The following is a 16621-nucleotide window of genomic DNA, read 5'->3' as shown; positions in this document are numbered from 1 at the left end:
GTCCGGGCCCTGCTGGCATGATGCAGCCAGGGCCAGGGGCCAGGGGCCAGCTGCTGCGTCTGCCTGATGCCGTTGCCGGCACAAGTGATCGATAGAGATGACGACTGGGGACACATGTGCTAGTGTGCTTATTCTGTGCGAGATGCCCTCCTTCCCGCGCGGCGCGTCCTTGACCAAATCAGTTGCTTTTGTTGTGTTGTGCTTATTAGTTAACTCATCACTCTAGCTTAGCTAGATCTAGGCTAATCTGGGTACAGTTAACAAACCTCAGCTCTCACACACTTCCACTGCCGGCAGCCCGCTATAAATAGCGGCCCATTGCAATGATATGGAACCAAGCGAGCAATACAAGCACAACTAGTTGCGAGCTCTCCATCCCTAGGAGTACCAGCAACTGGCTAGCTAGCTCTCTCCACTATAACTGCAGTAGCTAGCTAGTATAAGCTGCAGAGACAAGGTAGAAGAAGGCCACATTTCGAGCTAGCTCGAGAGCAGCAATGGCGAAGCAGCAGCAGGAGGTTTACTTCGTGTTCATGAACTTTGACCCCGTGTACGAACGCCTCAGAGCTGATCGGTAACTAGTCTACTTTCTTTCGTTGTTTTTGTTTCTTCACACACTGCTGCATATATACACTGTTATATATATGTGTGTGTGTGTATATATATATGCTGGTTCATCTTCAAGGTCCAAGGAGGGGTCGGCCACGCTGTATGCATACCTGAGTCAGAAGCACGACAAGCTGCTCGCCAAGATCCTCCAGCCCGACTCCTACCACAAGAGGTCGTCCCTCGCCATCGTCGACGGCTTCGCAGTCGAGATAACTGAGGATCAGGTGATGGCCGCTCCTTTAATACTCTTGGAGAATGTATGGGTGTATCAAAACTAGCCCTTATATTACAAAGCATTATGGATCCTCTTCACCTTCATTCTGTGATCAGCCATGTGTGTGTTTGTGAACTTATTATTACGTCATGATGACGACAGGCAAGCGTTCTGAGATCGGCCAAGGAGGTGAGGGTGGTGGAGAAGAACCAGGAGCTCGCATGACATGATCTCTCTGCTAGCTATCTCAGTCAAACGGCCGGACGGGACTAGTTTTATGTATAGATGCTCTGGAGCGCATCATATATATATATATAAGCGTACGTTGTGCGTGAGTGTGAACTCTCATGCATGCATATGGCTTTGTTGACTCCCCTAGTCCAACTTAGCTGCTGCTAGTAGTACTAAGTACTACCCTAATATATAATATAGTTCTTCGCTAGCTAGGGCCTAATGATCATCATCAGAGCATCAACGACTTCCAGACGATTATATTCAACTCTATGATCGATCTATAACTGTAATGGCTGTGATTTGTTCAAAAGCTATATATATGTACTGTATTAAGTAAACTTATAACTGTGTAACTATCTTCAGTCACGCATGTGGCTTCAGCAATCACTATCCACAAATTAATGTGCATCAATGTCAACTCACGTACTGTGTGATTTTGGGTGTTACTTCTCTGTACATATGTATAGAATGTATAATATGCATGTGTATTAACTATATGGATACTTTGGGTGCCTACACATATATGTAGGTACATATGCATGGCAGAATGTGATGGCGTGTCCTTTATTTGAGGCATGCATGGCGCCATTAAGCGTCAACACTCAACACAACTCGATGCCGGCCTTTGCATTGGACTGATGAGCTAGAAGCCTAGAACGAAAAACCTAGCTAGCTAGCTAGCGTGCATGGAAAAGCACATCTCTTCGTCATGCATGCAAAGTTGTGTGTCTGTCCGGGGAGGATATAAGATGGAGCTAGACGATGATGATGGAACTAGTACGTATGACACCTGCTTTACAAACTGTCACCCGTGTATAATACATATACTGACCTGCTACATACCTATACAGCCACAAACAAGACATAGTCGATCAAAAAATTACTTTGAATGCGTGTAGATAGGCCCTAGATCACAATACGCCAATAATGTACAATGTCCGATTAGGAAACAGTAGTACAATGTAGATGCATGGACATATGTGATATGCCAACTGCCGGAGCTGTAGCCGACACAGGGTTCCTGGATGAATAGAGACCAAGCACAGTCCATCACACTACTAATGATCGACACGTTAGTCGCCTAGACGGTGACAAGGCAATCAACACGATATATGCTTATTTTTTCACTTCTCCTAGCTATATACTCCCTCCGTTTCAAATTATAAGTCGATTTGGTTTGTATGGTATATAGTTTTTGCTATGTATCTAAGTGTATAATAAAAGCTATATATCTTACAAAGCTAAAACAATTTATAATTTGAAACAAAGGGAGTACTCTGTAGGGGTGCAAACCCCTCCAGTTTCCCTAAAAAACAAAGGGAGTACTCTATATCTCAGGTGTTTGATTTTTTTTATTGTTGTTCAGACAACATATATATAATTTTATTATTGTTTGTCTATAGAAAAATTGTAAATTGTCTCTTGTGAGTTGTTTTTAGTTGTACTATTAGTTGTCTACGTAAGATTGTTGCCTGGAAATTCAAGCACCTGAAATATAGCAACTCTTCTTTTATTTTTTGTTACCTTCTGCTGGACTCTAATTGATGTCAACATAATAAATGCATATTAGGCCCATTGGCATTTCAGAATTAGATCATTTTTTTTAAAGTTGGGGTGGTGGGAGAGGGAGAGCTTCCCCACCTGATTTTCAGAATTTGATCATCAGTATCAATTACCTCACTTCCGATCACAAATATAAGTACATCTGAATTTGGATTCTAATTGATGCCAATATCTAACTCCTGGCTGCTTGGATGTTGTGGAAAGAAAGAAACAATAGAGTCCTCCAACGTGGTGCAACTAAATGGTTCATATATTCCCTGGTCCTCACTTCCCACTTGGTCAGGAAGATTTTGGTGAGGCTATATAATGGGAGACAAACATCTTGAGACCTGATTGCTAGTTTGATTAGGGATCAAGGAGTTGCAAGAGTTCACACTCACTAGTAGAGAAATGACATTTGATCCACTTTGAAATTTGGCTTTAGTCCCGGTATTTTTCGCGCTCGGGACTAGAGGAACCTTTAGTCCCGGTTGGTAGCTCCAACCAGGACTAAAGGTCCCTGCCCAACGGCTACTGTGGCAGGCTTTTGCTGTAGGGGACCTTTAGTCCCGGTTGGAGCTACCAACTGGGACTAAAGATTAACTTTTACTCTCGGTTCGTACCTACAATCAGGAGTAAAAGTCTACTCTCGACTGGAGGCTTCGTCCGGAACTAGAAAGGGACCTTTAGTCCCGGTTGCTGTATCCAACCGGGACTAAAGGTCCCCTCCTATATACCCCTTCTTCCTCCCCGAGCCCGAGCCACTTCAAGCTCAGTGTTCTTGCTTCATCGCCGGCCTCTCTTCTTTCCTCATCGCCGGTAATCACAAGATTTCTTCGATTCCACCATCGATTCTTCGGTTCTAAAGGTTACCAACTTTATACTCTCATGTTTCATCAGTAGCATATCTCATTTTATGGACTAGATATATGTGGTTTTTTATGGTGGATTTTTTTTTATTTATAAGCCATTTAAGATCAAAATCACTTTAAAGTTTGCATATTTGGATGAAGGAAGGTTAAAGTAGTTATTCAAAACTAGTATTCAATTTTCATTTCTAGCATGCATAACACACTTCATGGTTTAGAGATATAGAGAATTTTAGAGTTTTTTTAATTTTATTTGTTTATAAAATGAGAAATTTATATTATATTAAAAATGAGTATAGAGAGTAGATGGCAACTGCTTCCGGGTCCTCAGAGCGACTGAGGCCGGACCTCCCTCTCATTGCATGCAGGCAAGTGTGAGGAGAAGATTGTGATGTAGTACCGGGTGAGGAAGGAGTGTTCCCAACAAGGGCCGTATCTTCTACAAGTGTCCGGATCGCAATGTGAGTTATTTTATCGCATTTGATGATTATGGTTAATTTATACTTATTTTCATGATGATTGTGATTAGAGTTCTAATTTTTTGTTTTAATTTCAGTGGGATGGCACTGGATGTTCAGGCTGGTACTGGGAGGAAGAGTATGTTGAACACGTGCAAAACTCTCTTGCACAGGCTGGCTACGGCGGCTGATGAGGCAGTGATCCTGCGGAAGAAGCCCATAGATGTTGAACAAACGCATGATCTGTTTGTTTTAGTTGGGATTGGTCGTGAAATCCTTATGTTGCTGAAGTGTATTTTAGCTTTAGTTTTTTTAGTGGTAGTTGGGATTGTCTACATTGTAGCGAGACTTTCATAAATTAATACCTTGTGTGGTGGCATGCTTATCGTATAATTAACTAATTATGTTCTAGGTTTTAATATGGTATGTATGTCATGTAATGCAGATGAGCCGGCATTGGATGTACAATGCCGATCGCCGCTCCTAAGAGTTCATTGAAGGCATGCATTCTTTCTTACATGTGGCCGAGGCAAACAAACGCGATGGTTTCATGTGCTGCCCATGTGCCATATGTAAGAATTTGAAGGAATATGCTAGCTCAAGGAGTCTTTATTCATGCTTGTTGAAGTCGGGTTTCATGCTAAACTATATTTGTTGGACGAAGCATGGAGAAACCGGGGTTATAATGGAAGAAGATGAAGAAGAATAGTGGGACGATGATGACATTATTGCTGAATATGGTCCCTTCAATGATACTGCAATGGGGGAAGCTAAAGAAGAGGTAGGGGCAGAAGATGAGCCTGCTGATGATCTTGGTCAGGCCATTCGTGACGCACAAAGAGAATGCAAAAGTGAAAAGGAGAAGATCAAGTTCGAGCGCATGCTAGAGGATCACAAGAAATTGTTATACCCAACTTGTGATGCGGGGCAGAAAAAGTTGGGTACCACACTGGAATTGATGTAATAGAAGGCAAAGAATGGAAGGCAAAGAGTGGTACATGGCAGCGTGTGAACGGGGAGAGAACATTGTTTTTGTCAGAGTTAGAAACCAACATTACTTCCGTGGCGATAACGTTATATATGTCGAGTTTTTAGAATTACACCAACTATGCCACTTGGACTCTCTCGACAAAAGTCTCAATAGCTGCTATTGTCTATAAGTGTGATTATTTTCTACTATTAAAGTGTATATATATAAAGCTGCATGTATATATATAAATTATATATCCTCACACTATATTTTTATATATGCAGATATGAGATGACAGAACTCAGAAAGAGAAAGGATAATGATGTTGGTTTCGTTGATCCAAATGTCGTATTCAAACACCCTAATCCCCCGCCTCAATGGAAAGATGAACTCGAAAAAAAATCTCATGAGGTTCTTAGTGAACTAACAAAACAAGGACATACTCTTCCCCTACAACTTCAAGTGAGTGTTAAATAATTAATGTCGATCATATGGACATTTGTTCAATTATTTGCTTACTAGCTAAGCTATCTCCCATATATATATGTTGACTCTAGTTAATGTCGATCATATTTGTGTATAAAAATATATGCAGCAATCACTAGATATTGATAGTCATCGATATGGCCAATAGTTGATTGAGCATCTTAGACTCGTTAAGAAAAGAGCAAACAGAGTACCAAGACATGATAGATATTATCCAAGGATAATTTTGTCTCTCTAGCAACTATATATACCCTGATCTCTTAACTGCAACAATTATTAAAGGCCAAATTAATTTTTTATTTTATTGGGCGCAGTGTTTGAAAAAGTTTCATTGAGAAACACCATATGAAACATTGCAAAGCGCCACTGGATGTAATCGCACACAAAGTACTATCTGTATTTATATATATATTATATATATATATATATAATTCAATTAACACCATACATGCTTTCAATTCACCAGATTTTTTTTCTAGTAAAAGTGGGTTCTGAGGCAAGAACAGGAGAACAACTACTACAGATACTATGTTTGCGAGTTCATCATGGCGTACGCAAAAAGAACTTCTGAAGAGACCCTCAAAGTACGTTATATAAATATATTCATATATTCACAATTTCTTTTATTGCTCATATATATAAGTATATATATATATATATATATATATATATTAATACTTTTTCTTTAACTTTTATTGAAGACTCTATGGTTGAAGGAAAAAGTCATACGACGTGACCAATTGAAAGCAATTCAAGAGACCATAGCAGGATTTCTTAATGACCAGGTCTTAAACCCCACCGGTGAGTTCTACAATGACGTGAACAAAACATGGAAGCCAAACCAGATGGAGTGAATTTGTTATCCCAAGGATATAATAGAATATACAATACAAGCTTTATTTGTAATATATATACATAATATGTGTACATAAAATAACGTACAATATATGTATATGCATGTAATATATACGTTAGTTTCATACTTTAGTTTGTACAAAATGTTCGAACATTATAAGCATGTAGAATACGTATATTATTAGCAGCGTAGAATGCGTATTCAAAAACCTATTCAAAAACCAAAACGAATCATCAATTGAAAATAGAAACAAAAAATAAAGAAAAAAAAAACCTTTAGTCCCGGTTGGTAATACCAACCGGGACTAAAGGGCCGGCCCACGTGGCCAGGCTGGGAGGCCTCTTTAGTCCCGGTTGGTATTACCAACCAGGACTAAAGATAGACCTTTAGTCACGGGCGAGAAACCGGAACTAAAGGAGGGGCCCTTTAGTTCCGGATTCGTGCTCCCTGGTTGGGAAACCGGGACTGAAGGGGTTTCTCAACCGGGAGTAAAGCCTGTTTTTGTACTAGTGACTCTAGAACTTGTAAACCTCCAATCACAAACAGTTGTTTACATATAGTCCTTAGCTTCAAGGGTAATTTACTTTATTTCTTCCCCATTTAATGAAAAACATGCTACGACACGGTCGCTAAAAGATATCAATGTTCGAAATTCATTAAAAAATGTATATAAAGTTTTATATAGGTTGACAACATATATAGGATACATTGGTATTAGTGGATTCAATGCAATATGAAAAGTATTCTTGATAATATATATAATATTTTTAAACATTTATTACTAGTCAAAATGCAAGTTTCATATTGATGGTATGTCGATTTATAATAGACTAAAACTTTAAATTTCTGACCAGATGAGATGAAGTAATAATAGGTTGTTTTCTCCTGGCCTCGCAACCCATTTGTGGCTAAGCAACTCAAGATTCAAGAGAAAACAGTGCAGCACTTAGCAGCCATGTTTTCGAAAAGGAATGAGAAATGAAACATGAACGTTGAGCAATACTTTAAAAAAAATTATACTATGGGAACGTAAATTTACCAAAACGACATTCTAGTGAGGAAGGCTGCTAAGTGCTAACGTCTAGCATCCGTTGGGCCTTTCACGTCACCTCGTGAAGAAATTCAATTCCCTGTTCTATCATCCCTGCTGTACAGTACATCTTTATTAAGATTCTCCCTAAGGTTGGGTTCGGTTATTCCGGATTTGGCCCGGGAACTATTCTAGACCGTCAAAAGTATATACAAATTACCGAACCAATTTCACATGAAATCGTTCTAGGCACTCAATCCATGACAAACGAACATGCCCTAAAGGGTCCGTTCGGTTGTCACAGAACCGCTCTCTGGAACTGTTCTTGGTTGGATTGTTTGCCATATTTACATAAGCTATCAGCAGCTGGAACAATTCCTGGACCAATCCTTGCCTAAACGAACGGCCCTAAGAAATTTGTAGCCCCTCATGTTGGTATTGAATTTTCCCTCATTGCTAAGTGTCCGCTTTTCCTGTATGCGACCTTTTAAGATGCTACTTCCTACTAATAAATAACCAGCAACTTTCCTCAGAGCGAGGCGAAGTTTTGAATTATCCTATGTACAGACTACACGTTAACCACAACGAACAAGTGCTGTGTAGAGGAGTCGATGACACAAGACAAACTAATCCGAAACCAATGACAATTAGATACGTGGAACTAGCTGTTCTGGAGATACTATTAAAACAACGTCATTGACATTGCCATGTCCCCAAGCTCTGAAAGTCTGTAAGAATATGCCAAGCCCGGCCCATCTCCTACGTCTGCAACTGCAAGGACAAAGGCACGGTCGCACGGACAGTCCATTTGATCAAGCTTCAACCATTATTATTTTTATCATATTACTCCCACGGTCACAAATAAGTGGCGTGTCTTAGAGTTACCTTAAGTCAACCATGTCAGACTTTTGCAGTGTGTTATTTTTGGTGTGTTGATTGTGGATTTGTGGGTGTTTGAATAATAATACAGACCGATCTGTCTCAAAATTTAGTTTTATAAAAAGTATACTTTTGCTATGTTTTATTATTATATAGACATTTCATACAAAAATACTAATCAAAGTGATATTTAAATACCATGTTCATGTGCAAAATATCACAGACTTGTGAACAGAGTGACTAAATTGTTGGTTAGAATTTTTTTTTAAAAAAATGTTGGTTAGCACTGAGTCGATCATAATGATAACAAATCATTTTTCACATACCCTGTTTTGAATAACCTACATATTGCAAGCCTAATTGTTAGCTAAAGATTACAAAGTTTGATTCTTGAAATGTGTGTGTGCCTTGTATAGTTAAAATGAATAATTACCAGAGAGACGACCACAAATGGTACCTACATATCAAGTAGTTCATAAATAATAAAATGTAACTACTTCACATCCATCTTACTATATGGCTAGGAAGCAGTGGTACCTATATATCAAGTAGTTGATAAATAATAAAATGCCACTACTTCATATCCATCATGTATATATCAAGTGGTTGATGAATAATAAAATGCCACTACTTCGCCTTCATCCTGTATGGCTAGGAAGCATGCTGACTCCAACACTCCTCCCTGTTTGTACATACAACTTGATGACACTATTCTATTGTCATGTTAATTTATTTGAGTTCACAATTCGTCATGTCTCGTATATACAATCACTTCACTAGATGAAGGTGTAAGAGCAATTTCCAATGTAGCATTCGAACCAAGGGAACAGGGTTCAATTTGTGTTTTGATTGTTCGGTGGCTTGCAGTATGTGTATGTTCATAGACTATTAAAGAAGTATAGCTGTTCGGCTGATGGTTTCTGCAGCTGATAAGCCGGCTGATGTTGTTTTGTTGTAAGAGAAAACACTGTATCATGGCCGATAAGTTCAAGTGAACAGGTACATATCACTTCTTTTTGGTTTTTTTCTCCTTGCAAGACCGTGTGGTCAGAAACGTGGGAAACAAATTTGTCAGCTAGGAAAGAAATATATCAGCTGCAGCGTTCAAGTCGAACCGAGTTTGGAATGAACAAACCGTCGATGCCTCCAGTGTTCTCGGTTCAATTTTGCTTTTCCTCGGCTCAATTTCGTCTAACACTGGATCTGCTCTAAGGGTAACCAACTCAACCGTAAAACCAACCATTAATATAGATCGTATAGCAACCTTAGCGACTAATCCAGCGTCAAATCCTCCATTAAATTAAATTTGATACTAATCTCATTCTCATGCTCGCCGGCTCCGTCCATTGCTCCCTCCCCCTCTCGTCGTCGTTGGCTCTAGTCGTCACTCCTAGCTGCTAGCTTAGCCACATGGCCCGCGCCCGCGCCGCCGTCGTGCTCGCCATCGCAGTCTGCTGCCTCCTCGTGGCCACCGCGCCGGCGCGCCGCCCCGTGGACCTTCCGGCAGCACGGGCGGCCGACGCCGTCGTCCTCGTCGACCGCGAGGCGGCCGCCGAGCCCCTGCCCAGGCCGGTGAGGGCTGCCGCCGACTGTGCCGAGGCAGAAGCCGATGAGCAGTTCACCACCGCGCTTGCTGTGCCCGAGGAGGATGGCGACGCCGCCCGCGTGGAGGCGACCAGTGGTGGCGCGTCAGCGTTAGAGGTCCGGCCCAGCTCCGAGGAGACGACGACCGTGGAAGGGTGGGGCTGGGGCTGGCCGGCCGTGTCGGGGAAGGCGGAGGACGACGAGAGGCGGCTGTACGACTCCGATTCCGACTCGGACTCCGACGACGAGGACGAAGGCGGCATCTTCCGGTGGCTCTGGAGGCTGGCGGATCACCTCTTCTGAACTCCGAATTATGATCGATCCTCACCACACCTGCCGCCAGTAGACATATTCCGATGCTTCGATCCTTGTCTGGCGCAGATCATATATATGTAGCAGCAACACCTCTTTGTACAAAATTATATTGATGATGAAATAAATGATACACCTGTGTTGTATGAATGGATCAAACATTCAAACTGCTATAGAACCTGGTAGTAACTGTCAGCAGCAGAAGAACGTTATACAGCATGCTTCCTAGAAGCAGAGCACGCCTGAAACATCTAATGACAAGCATGCTCGACAATGCAAAAGTGTGTTACAATCAAGTTGATAGGTTCTGCCTCTCATCCTATCCTACAACGTTATAAAAAGTCAAGAGATATTACAAAGACAACATCTGATTTCAAAGAAAACGCATCTACCAATACAGATGAGACTGCAGAAACCTGGCCAAGCAGTTCTACTTCTCCTCCTCCTCGATTGCATACTCGTCATCGTCCGAGTCATTGTCGTCCCAGCGGTCATCATCGGAGTCATATTCGATATCGTAGTCATCCTTCGTATGAGCCTGGCTGAAACCGCTCAGCTCATTCCTCCCGTCATCCTCATTGATGAACTCCAGTCCATATACAGCGTCTCTGTGCTTCACAACCAGCCAGCGAAGCAGCCTGTCCTCCTTGTTCAGATAGTGGAGTTCTTGCTGGAACGAAGGTGGAACCATCATTGTCATTTGCATAAGCTGGCCCTGTAAGTGGGGAAGCGATCTTTAAGACAACTACACAAGAGCAGGTTCTCAAGCTATACACAAGAGCAGGTCAAAAAAAATTATGTAGAGATATATCACTTTTTTGTCCTCCAGGCAATAGGTTCAAACAAAACTTGGCAATGGTTTAAGCTTCACAGTTAGCTTGGCAATGGTAACCGAAAACATCCATTATGCCCCTAACCCTATAAGCAGCTTTAGCCATTCTACTTCATCTGCTCTGCTGCTTGGCAAATCCTTAGAAGAGGAATTGATAAATCACACCATGTAGGTAAAGCCATAGCAATGTCCAAAGTCCACCTTGAAGCAGCTAAATCATTTTTTGGCTCGTAAATCATATCATCACAAAGTACTTTCATTAATCATGATGAAGTATAAGCACTAATAAACTCTATTTACATGTCAAACTCTGCGTAAATTAGCACCGATGATTCTTAGAAGCCTTTTGGTTACCTATTTGTTTTTTGTTTTTTTTTTTTTTGGGACAGTTATGCTCCTAGGCAACCCAGTTACAAATTGAGCATCCTTTGCCAAATCCAAACGCACTCGGGCCTTGCATTCTCTAAAGTTATAACAGTGTAATTTTCATTTCTAATAACCAGTTCCAGCCTTACTATCATATATATTGTGTTTAACGAGAATGGCTCAATCGTTGCAGTTAAGGTTACCAAGAGGACAACCGAGGATTGCATTATACAAATCTGACAGGGACCAAGAATAAATTCAGAATACTGACACCCAAGACCCAACAATGGCTTCTTATACTGAAACTCATCACAGATGCATACAAGCTACAAACTGGAGTTACAGCCACAGAATCTGGTGTCTAGAGGTTGATGTAGCACAGCACTTTTTTCTCTAATTTTCACAAGACACTGTAAGGTAATCTCAACTACTGATCTCACAATAAATGCCTAAACTCCATGTTTTGAAACATGAAACTCTATGGTCTGTTTGCATGGCAGCGTAGAAAAGCTGCCTGCGCCAGGCATCACTTCTAGGTGTTCAATTTCAAGCGCCTGGGATTGGATGCGCCTGCCAGGCACGCGTTCCTAGGCCAGGGCCGCATCCTAAACACACCATAATAGCGCTATGGCCAATCCTACGGAAAAATCTACTTGGGCATTTCGTCAAGCACGCCGCAGGCACCATCCACAGCCAAGTCACAAGTCCGGACCCCCGAACTCACGGTTCCTTCAGGCATTTCCATCGAACACCATTCAATTAAAACATGCACCTAGCCAGGAACACGAGCACGCGGACGCGGGGCCGCTCCCCGACGGCGGCGAATCGGACAAGCGGAGCGGCAGAGCAAAAGGGAGGACGAGTCGAGCGGGCGGGCGGACCTGGTAGAGGCGGCCGTCGAGCTTCTTGACGCCGTAGCCGAGGTTGACCTTGCCGAAGGACTTGACATCGGTGACGACCCCGTTGCGCTGGCAGGCGCGGCGCGCCACCCGCGTCACCAGGTCCGCTATGACCTCCCTGGTCACCGTCGGCTTCACCAGCAGCATGCAGTCGTACAGCGGCATCTCGCTTCGCTTGTCGGAAAGGGGTGGAGGAGGCGTTGGGGAGGAGCCGAGGTGTTCTCCCTCCTCCCGCTCTATGCTGCCCGGCGCCTCGCGATCGCTCCGCTCTGCCGCCGCCGCACAGCTTGTGTCTGTGTCCGACGATCCCGAACTGGTGGGGGCTGGGCTGCGGAGGCGTCGGGGAACGGACGGAGGTTTGATTGGGGGTTTGCCTGTCGGCCCTTGGGGCGTTGATGGGCCTAACTGGACTGGGGTGTGCCTGTCGACCGATCTGGGATTCTATGAGGAAAAAAAAAAGTCCACGTTACCTCCTCAATTTTTTTGTAAAAGTTCTTTTTTTCTCTCTTAACTTCAAAATCAGGCAAAACACCTCCCTCAACTTTTAAAACAGTTCATCTTACCTCCCTAGCCCGGTTATAAACGGTTTTGAAGACAGTTTTATCTTTTTCTTTTTTATTTATTTTGGTTGAATCTTTGAAAAAATCATAGTAAATCATAGAAAAATTGTAAAATAGAAAATTCAATTTTGTTGGACTCCACATAAGTAGATCTACACAATGAACATATAATATAGTATGCTTTAGTACAAAGTTTATGTTGTAGCTTTAGATTTATGATTTTTCGTAATTAAATGGAATAATTCATAGCTGCAGTTCTATGGTCCAATTATGGTGAATTTTTTATGGTTGGCTAATTATTGTATGCTTAAACTGTAGTAAAAATTTTATACTCATTAGATCATGTATAACTTAGTTATAGATTTTATTTAGGTTTATGCTTATTAAATATAAATAAATCTATAACTAAGCTATACATGATCCAATGAGTATGAAATTTTTACTAAAGTTCAATCATACAATAAGTAGCCCACCATGAAACTTTCATCATAATTGTACCATAGAAATTGCAGTTATGAATTATTCCAATTAATTACAGAAAAGAATAGATCTAAATCCACAGCAAAAACTTTATACTAAAGCATACCATATTATATATTCACTGTGTAGATCTACTCATGTGGAGTCCAACAAAAATAGATTTTCCTATTTTATGATTTTTCTATGATTTACTATGATTTTTCAAAGATTTAGCCGAAATAAATAAAAAAGAAAAAGACAAAACCTGCCTTCAAAACTACTTATAACTGGGCCAATGAGGTAAGATGAACGGTTTTAAATGTTGAGAGAGGTGTTTTGCCCGGTTTTAAAGTTCAGGAAGGAAAAACGGACATTCGCGAAAGTTGAGTAAGGTAACGTGGATTTTTTCCGAAAGACTGGAGGATTGAGATTGTTTCTTGGGTTGGCTGCCTGGGCTGTGTGTGTCCAGTTAATCCCAGATAGGTCCAGCCGTCCTGGTGAATGTTTGTGGTTTTGTCTTCTTTCAAATTCAAAAAACACAATACGGCTCATGTATGGGCACGTACATTCACCCGTGTAATAAACGTTAAAACGCATACGCCTCGCTTACCGTTGAAAGAACGATCAGCTATAGATAGTGTTGTTTGCAAGCTCTAGATGTGCTAACCTTGCTTGTGTGTTGTGTGATCCGGGAACAACGTGGAGTCGTTAAGCGCATTAGAAAAAATGCCGGCTTTGCATTGGACTGATGAGCTAGAAGCCTAGAACGAAAAACCTAGCTAGCTAGCTAGCGTGCATGGAAAAGCACATCTCTTCGTCATGCATGCAAAGTTGTGTGTCTGTCTGGGGAGGATATAAGATGGAGCTATACGATGATGATGGAACTAGTACGTATGACACCTGCTTTACAAACTGTCACCCGTGTATAATACATATACTGACCTGCTACATACCTATACAGCTACATACAAGACACATAGTCGATCAAAAATTACTTTGAATGCGTGTAGATAGGCCCTAGATCACAATACGCCAATAATGTACAATGTCTGATTAGGAAACAGTAGTACAATGTAGATGCATGGACATATGCGATATGCCAACTGCCGGAGCTGTAGCCGACACAGGGTTCCTGGATGAATAGAGACCAAGCACAGTCCATCACACTGCTAATGATCGACACGTTAGGCGCCTAGACGGTGACAAGGCAATCAACACGATATATGCTTATTTTCTCACTTCTCCTAGCTATATACTCCCTCCGTTCCAAATTATAAGTCGTTTTGGTTTGTATTGGTACTATAGTTTTTTGCTATGTATCTAAGCGTATAATAAAAGCTATGTATCTTACAAAGCTAAAACCAATTTATAATTTGAAACAAGGGAGTACTATGTAGGGGTGCAAACCCCTCCAGTTTCCTAAAAAAACAAAGGGAGTACCCTATATCTTGGGTGTTTGATTTTTACAACATATATATAATTTTTATTATTGTTTGTCTATAGAAAAATTGTAAATTGTCCCTTGTGAGTTGTTTTTAGTTGTACTATTAGTTGTCTATGTAAGATTGTTGCCTGGAAATTCAAGCACCTGAAATATAGCAACTCTTATTTTATTTTTTGTTACCTTCTGCCACTATACCGGAGGCGGCCTCTTTGCCGAGTGCCTGAGGCACTCGGCAAAGGCCGATATACACTCGGCAAAGCCTTTGCCGAGTGTTACACTCGGCAAAGGGCGCTCGGTAAACAGTTTATCGGCAAGACCTCTTTGCTGAGTGCAATTTTATCGGGCACTCAACAAAGGCTTTACCGAGTGCCAATCCGACACTCGGCAAAGAAAAGTGGCCATGACAGCGAGCGCCACCGTGACGGGCGGCTTTGCCGAGTGTCAAGGTCAAGCACTCGGCAAAGGTTACCTGACTTGCGAGCGCCCATTGACTTAGACACTCAGCAAAGGTGGCCACTTTGCCGAGTGTCGCCGACAAGGACACTTAGCAAAGTGGCGACCTTTGCCGAGTGCCTGGACCGTGGCACTCAGCAAATCTGTGATGTTTGCCTGAGTGCACTGACATTGCACTCGGCAAAGCATGTTCCCAGGTGGTTCCCAGATGGTCCACTTTACCGAGTGTCATGGCCATTGCACTCTGCCAAAGTGACTGAAAAACAACATTTTTTATTTGTTTTTTACATCCCATCCAAACAAACAGAAGATATATATAACAAACATCACCAACATCACATATATATCATCAACATCACATATATATCACCAACACCACATATATATCACAAACGTCACATATATCACCAACGTCACATGTCTCACAATATATCACAAATAAGTTCACAAGCAATCCAAGTGCTCCATCATCGTCAACCACAATTGCAAATAGAAGTATCATTAACAACCACAAGTATGATCACTAATTTGGTGAAGGATTCGCTGAAGCATGAGGATCGTTCGATGTCGCACGTTTGATTCTGCACAAAGGAGAAGAGATTGCATGTGTGAGACAAGATAAATATATACCATACATGAATAAACTTTCATACTCCACTAGGTTTGACCATAAGCATGAACATATAAACTAAAATATTTATACTCACAGGAGTAGAATAGTGAGGAGGTGGAAGTGGAGGTGGAGGTGGAGCAAATAGCGAAGGTGGTGGAGCTACACCCGTAGCGGCGCCAAGACTTTGCATGTACTGAAGAATCTCCGCCATCCTCCGCTGCTCGGCCTCCACCCTCTCCATCTTCGCCTACATCTGTTCCCGTATCCTCCTCTCTTGTTCCAGCTAGGCCTACAATATATTCACCCCAATGTTACAATAATGCAAAGGAAGGTATAAAAAAACCAATGAACAACGAATAAACCAGAAATAACCTCGAGTGCCTCCACCCGGTAGTGTGAAGTGTCCTCCATTCATGCCTTATACGGGAGGTGCAAATCAAATGCTGCATCGGATTGAAGAAGCCGAGTGGAAAGATCTTCTCCAACTTATAGAGCAACACAGGTGCCATTCTTTCCAAGTCAGCAATCACGGTCCGAGATAACTTCTTAGCACAAAGCTGACGAAAGAAATAGCTCAACTCTGCTAACATTAGTCAAACATGCTTAGGGACATAGCCACAAACCATCGCCGGAAGAAGCCGCTCAATCCATATGTGGTAGTCATGACTCTTCATCCCTAAGACTCGCATAGTAGATAAGTTCACTCCCCTCCTCAGATCAGCTGCATACCCATCAAGGAACATTAATGTCTGCATCCATTCTAGTACTTTCCCTCCTTTGGGGCTTGCTCAAGACAAAATCGGCCTTAGGCCTTCTCCATGTCTTGCCACGACTAGGAGGCTTCATATGTTGGTTTGGTTTATCGCATAATGTTGCTAGATCCACTCTAGCCTTAACGGTGTCCTTTAACTTGTCAGGAATGTCCATGATTGTTGCCTAAAGTGCCTTGGCG

The 16621-nt window shown here is 41.9% G+C and overlaps 2 protein-coding genes across 2 annotated transcripts; one reads left to right on the top strand and one right to left on the bottom strand.

The window, feature by feature from the left end:
• Positions 1-351: 351 nt before the first annotated feature.
• LOC136457504 (subtilisin-like protease SBT2.5) lies at positions 352-1301 on the top strand. The gene is made up of 3 exons (XM_066457537.1): positions 352-574; positions 686-833; positions 986-1301. Exons 1-3 carry the CDS (start codon positions 498-500, stop codon positions 1046-1048), a joined length of 288 nt encoding a protein of 95 aa, XP_066313634.1. The 5' UTR covers positions 352-497; the 3' UTR covers positions 1049-1301.
• An 8926-nt stretch (positions 1302-10227) lies between these two features.
• LOC136457503 (uncharacterized) lies at positions 10228-12542 on the bottom strand. The gene is made up of 2 exons (XM_066457536.1): positions 12123-12542; positions 10228-10758 (listed from the first exon to the last, which is right to left on the bottom strand). Exons 1-2 carry the CDS (start codon positions 12303-12305, stop codon positions 10474-10476), a joined length of 468 nt encoding a protein of 155 aa, XP_066313633.1. The 5' UTR covers positions 12306-12542; the 3' UTR covers positions 10228-10473.
• Between the last annotated feature and the right edge of the window lie 4079 nt (positions 12543-16621).

Source organism: Miscanthus floridulus, chromosome 6, assembly GCF_019320115.1.
Source record: "Miscanthus floridulus cultivar M001 chromosome 6, ASM1932011v1, whole genome shotgun sequence".
Taxonomy (NCBI): Eukaryota; Viridiplantae; Streptophyta; class Magnoliopsida; order Poales; family Poaceae; genus Miscanthus; species Miscanthus floridulus.
The sequence above is the reverse complement of the archived record's forward strand: the minus strand, read 5'-3'. Positions and strand labels throughout refer to the sequence as shown.

What these genes read in the sequence shown, in the direction of transcription:
- LOC136457504 (XM_066457537.1), top strand. Translation starts at nt 498, where the DNA reads ATGGCGAAGCAGCAGCAGGAGGTTTACTTCGTGTTCATGAACTTTGAC. An exon ending in GAACGCCTCAGAGCTGATCG is followed by an intron (nt 575 to 685) that starts GTAACTAGTCTA and finishes TTCATCTTCAAG; the next exon opens with GTCCAAGGAGGGGTCGGCCA. An exon ending in TCGAGATAACTGAGGATCAG is followed by an intron (nt 834 to 985) that starts GTGATGGCCGCT and finishes TGATGACGACAG; the next exon opens with GCAAGCGTTCTGAGATCGGC.
- LOC136457503 (XM_066457536.1), bottom strand. Translation starts at nt 12,305, where the DNA reads ATGCCGCTGTACGACTGCATGCTGCTGGTGAAGCCGACGGTGACCAGG. An exon ending in TCGACGGCCGCCTCTACCAG is followed by an intron (nt 10,759 to 12,122) that starts GTCCGCCCGCCC and finishes CCCCACTTACAG; the next exon opens with GGCCAGCTTATGCAAATGAC.